This window comes from Abramis brama (genome assembly GCF_963993115.1).
Source record: "Abramis brama genome assembly, chromosome: 10".
NCBI lineage: Eukaryota > Metazoa > Chordata > Actinopteri > Cypriniformes > Leuciscidae > Abramis > Abramis brama.
Genome location: NC_139972.1, coordinates 2,434,288 through 2,444,757, shown reverse-complemented (window position 1 = coordinate 2,444,757; position 10,470 = coordinate 2,434,288). Strand labels below are relative to the sequence as shown.

General features: G+C 37.4%; 1 protein-coding gene across 3 annotated transcripts in view; it reads right to left on the bottom strand.

The window, feature by feature from the left end:
* Nucleotides 1-4,205: 4,205 nt before the first annotated feature.
* LOC311091384 (uncharacterized protein) overlaps nt 4,206-10,470 on the bottom strand; it is a 64,312-nt gene continuing 58,047 nt past the window's right edge. For all 3 annotated transcript variants that reach the window (XM_084127330.1, XM_084127331.1, XM_084127332.1), the window contains 3 exons: nt 7,388-7,561; nt 5,344-5,517; nt 4,206-4,779 (listed from right to left, as the gene is read on the bottom strand). In XM_084127330.1, the coding sequence (XP_083983456.1) occupies nt 4,755-4,779; nt 5,344-5,517; nt 7,388-7,561 (373 nt within the window). In that variant the 3' untranslated portion in view covers nt 4,206-4,754. The remainder of the gene's footprint in view (nt 4,780-5,343; nt 5,518-7,387; nt 7,562-10,470) is intronic.

Here is a 10,470-nt window from a genome sequence, read left to right as displayed (position 1 = left end):
AAAATTATTTTCTGTTAAAACCAGATTTTTTCCACAAAAATCTCCTTTTGTCCCAAAAATAAGTCTGGAAAATGGGGGGGTCGTCTTATATTCAGGGTCGTCTTATAGTCGGGTATATATGGTAATCTTATTCTTTAAACGTCTTACTTTTAAAAGTGCATCACCAACGGTCTGTTCTGCTGAAACTCTACCGCGCTGCTGCTACTTCCGGGAACTATTGAGAGGCTCCACGAGCCGCCATTGCTGTAATAAACCATTCCATTGGAGTGAATGGAGTTGTTGTGAATCTCTCTCTCTCTATGAATCTGGCTTTTATGCGGAACAGGCAGCTTTCACGATAAATGAGAAACCGTTCGACATGCTCAACTAACCGTTACTTCAAGCTGCAGCTACCCACACTTGAGATGAATCACAATTGTGTTTTTTATGTGCGCTGAAAAAAAACAGGAAGTGAAAGAGGAGAATATGGATGTGGTCATGGTTAAGGAAAAGAGGTGAACTTGGCATGCCAATTTTGCAAATGGAGCTTAACCCTGAGGTCGGCAAACATGCCGGTGCATTTTGCCGGATTTTCTTCACATTGTAGCACTATAAACTTAAATTACTCCGTCATTTATGGTCATACAGAAAAAAGAAATATAAAAAAAGAATCTGTGATATTTTTACTTTTGTATGTGTCCACTTACAATGCTTTTGTAAAATAAAGAAAATAAACAGGGTGTGCGTTCTGCCTCTCCGTTGCGGTGAACTTTATTTTCTTGAGCACGTCTATAAACTGAAACAAAACTCAGCGAATACTTGTCACACATTTATGAGCCATATACCTTTATAAACATTTAAGTGTGTACTTTTAAATGATCGGATTCAAACTGAAAACAAATATTCTCTGTTTAAGTAATTTGTATAAAACCAACAAGATGTCCAGCTTCTCAAACGCTTCCTAATTTTCCTTTTTAATTTGAACACGCCCACTCGCGCAAAAGATATTCACATGCAAATCTCCACATGGAACGCGAACGCGCTCGTTACCTCAAAAACAAAACACCAAAACACTTAACAAGTCTCTGCTTTTCGTCGAGTTTGAAAGACGCGCCGTGAGCTTACATTGGAATTACCTCAGAAGAAGAAGAACGCGATTTGAAGACAAGAAAGATGTAAGGTAAGAAATTCTTACATATTAGTTTGTTATTGTTGCATAAATTTCACATTGCAGTTGAACTGTTGCTAGATATATGGTAAATATTATAATATTTAGACCCGTGTTTACTGTTACTGTGTTTGTGGATATCTGCTCAAATGTAGATATGTATATGGTAACCATAATGTTTTATATTTGAGCGCGATCGCATTTGAATGTATCATATTCTGGATCGCGATCGCGTTTGAAAAGCACCAAACGGCTTCATGTTTTTACTATTATCTCATTTCATATCATCATAACGAATGGAAACATTTGAAGTAACATGATAATCAATATATTTTTCTCTAGCTTAGTTGTTACTGAAATATTTTGGAAGATTTATAGGCTGCTATGGTTATTGTTATTATTATTTTATGCAGCACTGCGCATAGCCTATGCCTACAAGGCACAACAAACCTGGTGTTCATTATATTATATATTGTTGGAAACATTTATGTGTGTGTGTATGTGTGTATTCTGTGAATTTTAAAAAGCAATTTTAACCAGAAAAATCTAAAATTTATTCCCAAATCGTGCAGGCCTTTCTATTGATATCAGTATGTTCACTTTTTTTTTTTTTTTAGGGCCCAGATGCCACTCCTGCTGACTTCAACATTCACATGAGTCTCTGTACATGAACATGGTAAAGTGAAAATCAAACACCTTGGAAATGAAAGGTATGTACAATGTTTTTAGGAATGGCACAAAGGTCTCTGTCTTTGGATTAGTGTGTTCAATAAGTGCTTTTTTGTCATTTGTTTTGTATCTTTGGATTATGTTGTGTTGTAAATAAATCAAACAATCTAAAAGCCATTCTTTTTTAAATCTCCTCATTCTTTGTGCAAGGTTGCTCAGAATGATAGGGCCTGATAGCTTCTAATAGGGCCGTTAGGGGAGGGTCTTTGTCTTTCTCAGGTGTGAAAAGCTTACATATTAATGAGCTGCCGCATAAAGCTTTTTCACACAAAACACGTTGTAAAATGTTTAAATCAATATATTGTCCAGGCATGAAAACAGGTCAGGGGTAAAAAAGGTGAGAAGGATGCGGCATATATAACCCCCGCCCCCCCCCCCCCCCCCCGTAACGCGTAAGAGTTAACACGAATAGATGAAATTCTCACTTATTAATAGAATTGAACTATACTCCACAGTGATGAATGCCCCCCAAACCCCTGTAAGCTGCATTGGCATAGTATTACCAGTGTTTCTCACAGGATTTTTGGATCACTGTGATGAGTGGACCTTTGCCATTCTAGGGGGGCATGCTCCCCCGTAAGAAAATTTTGTGCTTTTTAATGTTAAATTCATCAATCTAGTGCAAATTAAACAAAGAAAATTTCAAAACTCCTTTAGTTTCAGTGTCTGTCTACATTACTGCTACAATAATAGTTATAATATTAATCCCATGATAGTAATAGCCATATATTGTAAAACAAATGCACTGAAAAAGAGGAAACTTTCATAATTAGTTTTGTACTAATTTCTATACTTGAAAGAGTATATTTCTATACTTCACATTAAAGATGTGATTGGGCTAGCCCAGTGTAAATCAAGAAAAGAACCAATGGGCCGCTGATCTACGTGTTTCTTCGGGTGTCAGAGAAAAAAAAACTATTTACTACTACTATTTATCACGCATTAAAAATGCCCCAAACCAGTCGTCTGTATGATAATCTGAAACAAGGACTGGTGAGCCGTTGTCCTGCTTCACTTCACAGATGCTGAGTGAAAGGAGAATTATAGAATGAAAGGATACTCATTTATATGACACTTTATTCATCAGGAGAACAGCTCGTTCAGCGCGTCATACGTCGTCCTTTCAGTTTCGGTTTTCAATCGATCAAGTTTTTTCACGTTCTCTCTATAAACCACCCCTTTCAATCCAATCGAAATTATTTGTAATAGAGCTGACACTTTAAGTTTTTAACGGGTTATGTACTTGTTATTAATGTTTTTATGAAATATCTCTAGTGAATGCATTATCATATCACCGTATTATTTACCGCCTCGCGAGCCGCGCAATGAATAACACTGCACTAACTGTTGTTCCTGCTCGCTCAGCGCTCACGGCGCCCGCGCCCGCTCGCGATATCATCTCGCCCACTTCTATGTCAAAATTAAAAATAATGACATTGGCAACATCGCTGTCTGGATCTGACAGGACAGTTAACATTGTAAACTAACTTACCTCAGGCTTGCTTTCCGACGTGCGGTACTTTGTTCGGCAGTGTGTCCAGTTGTCAGACTCGCGGTGTAAAAGACTTTGAAAACATTTCTGCCCTAACGTTACTCTGACTCGTATTGGCTGTCATGTTTCGGCATTAGGAATGATGTTTGTTTTTTAAAGCTGCGAAGTTTATGGTAACTTTATTGGGGATAAATGCCCCCCCCCCCTCGGCCTCGGCCTCGGCCCCCCCCCCCAGAAATAAGCACAAATGTCAGAGCATGTCAGAACACCTCCAAGGCCCAGAAAACAACTCAGACCCCAGAGGGTTAAGGAAAGTAGTTTTAAGTTTTAGCGCCATGTATTTAACGCGTTGATCAATAATCCATTTCATGTTGCATTTGCATACGTTGCAGTAGACGTAGGTCGTAGCAGCAAATGACATTTTGCACAAATTTTGCACTTGCACAAAAACATTTTTCATGTTCAACTTTTGTTTTTTTGTGTGTAGATGCTGCTGATGAAACCGCTTCGCCGAGACTACAAAGAGACATGCATTTGTGTGTGTTTGTGTGTTTGTTTCTTTTGTAAAAGTTTCCCGGATTTAACTTCCCTATTTAATGTACAATTTTCTTTACAAATTATATTATCAGCATTAGAATGTGAGTAAATGATCATGACACTGTCAGCAAATGATCACAGGCTATCTTTGATCAAAAGACCGTGACAACAGCATCTATGAACTGTTCTCACTGTACGACATTTAGGAGCCATGACCACAGAAATCACCACGATTGTTTCACGATGCTCATCTTTCGTCTGGAACGGCCCAAAATAATAAAGTGCATCAGATAGAATAAATATTTTTGTAGGAAACTTTAAGCTTTCTAAGTTAGCAGATCTTATACATGCACAAACTGCTACATAACACACTAAAGAAAAAGAAAAACATGAAAACGCATCATATGACACCTTTAAAATATTAATTCAAACGTATACAACTATTATTAAAAAGATTTATACACTCAAGCTTCCTTTGTTTGATTTTCAAAAGTGTGCTTAACTGTTTTTTTCCCCTTCTCATAATTATGAGAAATTAATCTTTCATTAGTCTTTGTCTCCCTCTGCTGGTACAACACAAACACATTCAGGCTCTATATTTACACAAAACTTTTTGAGTTACTGTATGTTTATACAAATAAAATGGTCAATCTATGAATGAGAAACTGTAATTTGCTGTGAAATAAAAGGTGTTTCACTGCCGCCTTATCAGGTCTGTTAGAGGATTGTTGAAATCTAAATGAAGTCTTAATTTATAACAGTGAAGTCACTGTATCTTCAGTCTCTGTTGATTCTGTTGACTGTGAGTCTCTGCAGTGGATCCTTATTCACCATCAGATGATCATCAGATCAGACTGCCACATGATTGCCAATCCTAAAATAAAACACACAAACAGTCATATATGCAGTATGAGATATTACGTCTGTCACATCTTTTCATAAGGAAACTAACTAGATAATCTATACTAATTCATCCTCAAACATGATAATATAGCTTCTATCTGATGCTCAAAGTCACTTTACAAAATCAAAAGCACATGAAAGGTCACTTTCACACAACGGACAGCTGATACAGAACCAGCAGAAATGATCATTACACTCACTACACATTTAATATCAGTTAATAACAAACAACCCAAATCTCAGATCATCACACACACAGAGACAGTTAAAGGGGAAAAGCTGAAAATAACATTATTTTTATAATCAGTCACAAAACTAAGAGCAGAATTAAACTCCTATTAAGCACAGTTTAAAGTTCAGAGACCTACAGAAACTGAAGCTGAATTTAAGACTCATTATCTGATGATCTCAGACAAAATATTTACACACACAATTTTACTGAACCTGGTGCAATTTACTTTTATTTCTAGTGAGTAAATCAGCCATATGAATTTTAAATGAAAATATGATGAAAATCGTTAAGAACTATTCTTACCATAGTATCTCCAGTTTATAATGTGGATCATCCTTCAGATCCTTCAGCAGCTTCACTCCTGAGTCTCCTAGTTTATTCTCAGACAGATCCAGTTCTCTCAGGTGTGAGGGGTTTGATCTCAGAGCTGAAGCCAGAGCAGCACAACCTTCATCTGTCACACCACAATCACACAACCTGTAGAGAACAATGACACACATTATGCCTATATCCTGTTGATGAATAAGATAAACATAACTCTTAAAAAAGAACATAACTTAATGCTGTCAATATAAAATATATAGAAATAGTCATTAGTTCACATTGTCAAAATACATCAGTAATTTCAGTCAGTTAGGGGAGAGAATATACAGTTTTTACAGTATAAAAATCATTATTTCTATGTGTATGTGTGTGTGCTTAATGTATTTGTAAACATTTTAAGGAACGTGTGTGTGAGTGTGCATAATGTATTTGTAAACATTTTAAGGAATGTGTGTGTGTGTGTCCAGCAGAACTCCATAATTTCCTGGATGATTTTGGCATTTACTTTGTTAAATGATCTTTTAAGAAGCACGCTATAAATAACGGGTATTCATTATAGTGTGTTCCGAATCGGGGATAGGTGTATCAGCCCAGCCTAGAATGGATGAGGAATTTATATAGCGCTTTCATATGTACTACTGTACACCCAAAGCACTTTACAATCATATCAGGGGATCTCTCCTTTCTAGTGTGTGTGTGTGAGAGAGAGAGTGTGTGCTTAATGTATCTGTAAAAATTATGAACTCTTAATACTAATTTAATTAATGTCCAATAAGGGCTATTTATGGTTAAAGGGGGGGGTGAAATGCTATTTCATGCATACTGAGTTTTTTATACTGTTAAAGAGTTGGATTCCCATGCTAAACATGGACAAAGTTTCAAAAATTAAGTTGTACGTTTGATGGAGTATTTCTGTACCAAAAATACTCCTTCCGGTTTGTCACAAGTTTCGGAAAGTTTTTTTTGAGTATGGGCCTGTGTGACGTCAGATGGGGCGGAATTTCTTTATACGGGTCCTAAGGGCACTTCTCCCGGAAGGGCGCGCGCGCATCCATAGACTAGAGCGAGAGAGCGAAAGCAGTAGCAGCTACGCCCATCAAAGCGCTGTGCTCGCTGCAGTCACAGGACTTTGTTTGTTCCCTGCATTTCGACTATGATTGTTTTATAAACAAGGCCCAGTTCGACGCCGGATTTAGCAGTCCCAACGATAAAGGTTCACGGTCGTGCGTTGGAACCGCAGGCGGTGAGTAAAACTCATAGACAAACTGCTTCAAATATCTGTGTGTTGTTAGCTATCGGCGCGTAACCACCGCCCACACGGCACGCCTCCAGCCGCTTGGTTTTTTCCGGAAAGACTCGGTACAGCCTATCTTTCTTTTATAAATATAATAAAACTAAAGACTTTTTGGAGATATGAAGGATGCAATACTACTCTATAGGTACTCAAGATTAACATGAGATTGACTGAAACTGAGTGTTTCACCCCCCCTTTAATATGTTGTTAAAGCATTATCTAACTCTTTACATAAGAGCTAATTAAACAATAACACTTTTTTAATTACAGTGACAACGAATGAAGAACTCACTATTTGTATTTAGTCACTTAATGTATTATCTACAGCTTATACTATTATATACTATTCATTAACTATAAACAAATAGTTTGCAAATCATTTATAAGCGCTGTATTACTGTATACTTGTGATAAAGTGTTACCGTTATTTCAAACTGGTCGCCATTAAGTGTAATTGTTACTTTTGTATGTGATGGAGTGATTCTTCTTTTTCAGAAATAAAAAACAAAACAAAGTAAAGATGAATTTGACTGATAGCATTATTATACTTGTTTTCAAGATTTCCATAGATATGGCGATATATTGTTATTGTGTGTTATTTTGGCCATGATAATCATGTAGTGATAAATCTGATATGGTGACAGTCCTGGTTCAGGTGAAACACACACCAATTCCCTCTTTTCAGCTGGACACACACAATTTGAGTCTTTATGGTAGAGATGATCTTACACCAGTCCCTCCAGTTTACAGTGAGGATTCTCAAGTACAGCAGATAACAGCTTCACTCCTGAGTCTCCTAGTTTATTCTCAGACAGATTCAGATTTCTCAGGTGTGAGGGGTTTGATCTCAGAGCTGAAGCCAGAGCAGCACAACCTTCATCTGTAAAGCCACAACCCCACAACCTGTAGAGAACAATGACACACATTAAGTCTATATCCTGTTAATGAATATGAAGATTATGCAATTAATCTGTTTAGCTTAAAGTCTGTTTTGCTTTGTAGTATCTAGTGATGCACCGATACACATTTTTTCACTTCTGATCCGATCCCTGAATTTGGATATCGGCCAATACCGATACTTTTCTGATACCAGAGCTGTGTTTGCTTTAATATTATTATTATCATTATGGTTTATTTTATATGATGCTAAAATAAACTTTGCAACAGGCAAGTATGATATGTACGCATGTATGCATGTCCAGAAAGGAAACTTGAGGTAAGTATAAGGTCAGAAAAGGCAGTCAGAAAAACAGGAAATCCTGTTAACAGGAAAAATCTCATTCTGAAAACAAATATGCAACTCTAAGGGTTTCAAATTGATTGTCATGTCAATATTTATTACATTCCCAAAATGTCAAATACTTCGTCTTGAAATATAAGAAAAGTGCAAGTGTAAACATCTTACACACACACTATCTGAAGAGTGATCCTCGCTCCGTCGACATTAGCATCTTGCAAACAGTCAAGCGGATTTTGCCTCAGACGCGTTTCAATTTCACTTCAAACTTTTGCTTTTTACACGCGTCAATTTTTCTCTGGACGCGCAAATGGATTCAAAATATTCAAGCGTCCAACTAGACGCGGTAGACGCGAATTTGACGCGCTATTCGCATTTGATGTGAACGCACAGTAACGTGGTGATTTTTTAAATGTTTGATTGCGTTCGTTGTGTTGCACGACGCAACACGCGAGGGAGCTTCCGCCTCTCTGAATTACGGCTTTGCAAACATTGCATTTTGCTGTCTTGCTCTGCGGTGTTTACAGTGTTAAGTATTTCCACACAGCGTACGTTGTTGGCTAGCCGCAAACTGCGGAATGGATTTCCTGAGTGTGTCTCATAACTCTGTGTCTCATTGAGCTGCGCCTCTGTTCAGGAAATCCATTCCGCAGTTTGCAGCCAGCCAGCTAGCAGACTAGCCGGGGAATCACTTTTGGAGTCATTTCAGCAGACTACGTTAAAGCGCAGACATGACTCATGGATATCGGATGTCTCCGCAGGTTGGATCAGGAAAATCCGATACGTGAATTACGCTGGTATCGGTCCCGATAGCGATACTGGATCAGATCGGCCCCATCACTAGATGTCAACAGAGTCAATGATGGGGAGACTCAAGAAGAAGTGACAACGTAGAATGCAACAAGACATTTCTGAATGGTTAGTTGATGAATTTGTGTAGCTGATGCAGTTATCTTCTAGTCATTGATTAGCATATTCTGTCATGATAATCTAGAAATCCAAAAATTAGTGATGTCACTAACCCGGAAGGAATGTCATGTACAGATGGTACTCAACAAGAATACTACTTTTACCGCCACAGTTCCCGTGGCGGTAAATTGCGGGAGTGTATTTGCAGCCTCTTACCGCTAAGAGGCGTTACAAATCACAGAGATTTGCACAGTGTCTGTTTATTCTCTCTATTGCGTAATCTGCCGCCGTGCCGCGGCTCATTGAGAGCGATTGAAAGCTGGTAGCAGATCAATTCAAATTAAACATTGAACGAATTCATAATCACAATACTGAAATTACTGAAATTAAATTGAATAAATTTAATAATGAAAACATTTTCAACATAAAACATTGCAATTGAAAAATATTAGGCTACATCAATGAGGGTTTGCACGACCATAAGACGTTATCTTAACAGCATTCAGACTATAGCTCTGTGGTCAACGCAACAACATGAGCCTCATGGAGCTTCAAGCGATCCGAGATCGAATCTCAGTGTAGCCGACAGCGTTTATGTTTTACCGTTCTTGATGCTTAAATAAGTAACTGTTTATTAAAGTCAAGCGTTTTGTTTAATTATGAATTGTAGGCTACACTACAACATACATTTTCTACATTCCAGTAGAGCCTCTGCACAGACAACAAAACTTATGAAGGAAGATTGTCAGTCGATCGCACCAGAAAATGAAGATGAAGCTCGTCTTTAATCTGATAAATTATTGTTTTGTGAATCATTCACAAAATTGAGATGACTGACAGTGATACCCGGCAATAGCAACGGAAGACATTTTTCAAAACAGATTGAAAAAAGAGAAGACTTTCAATACAGTATTGCTTTCAATAAAAAAAAAAAGAAAATGTAAGAGAACACTAAATTAAGTGTGAAACCCCATCGAACATTTCAAGGTATAAATAAAGTGTAGGGACAGTTTATTTATTTAAAACAGGGTTGCATCGAGTTTAGAGTTTATTCCCTTTGCGATGCAAAATAAGAAACACAATCTATTCTTGCGACATTTTATATGTGTATTGCCAACGAAATTGCAGCCAAGTTAAAAAATTAAAATGGTACAAAACCAAAATGGTTCAAAGCAACATAAATTAAGAACAGACGTTTTTCTTTGCCTCTCCTGGATCTCTTTTTAGTACGTTTATTTTGTCTCCCTCACTGCGCTTGCCGGTCTTTCTCGAAATTAAACATTTCAGGGAAAAACACACCATACAGGTGATAATACTTTATATGTCGCTGCGTGTCATCCACACAAATCACGAAAGAAAAGAAATTTAACAAATAGCCTTTGTTGCTTCAAAGACACAGCAAGCCTTGCTGAATTCACCTTACAATAAAACGAGGTTGATCGCGAATTAAAGCGCTCTGTATTTGCTGATCACTCCCATTCTTTCATGGCATGAACGCGTTTCGTCAACAGTTCATGTTTAGATAATATCAGATTGTTAACAATCACACACACTGCTCACACACTCTAAAACTCTACAAAACCAGTTGAAACAACTGAATTGAACACTTCAATTGAAATTGTGTGGAAAACCTTTAAATACAATAAATACAACTACAATATTTATA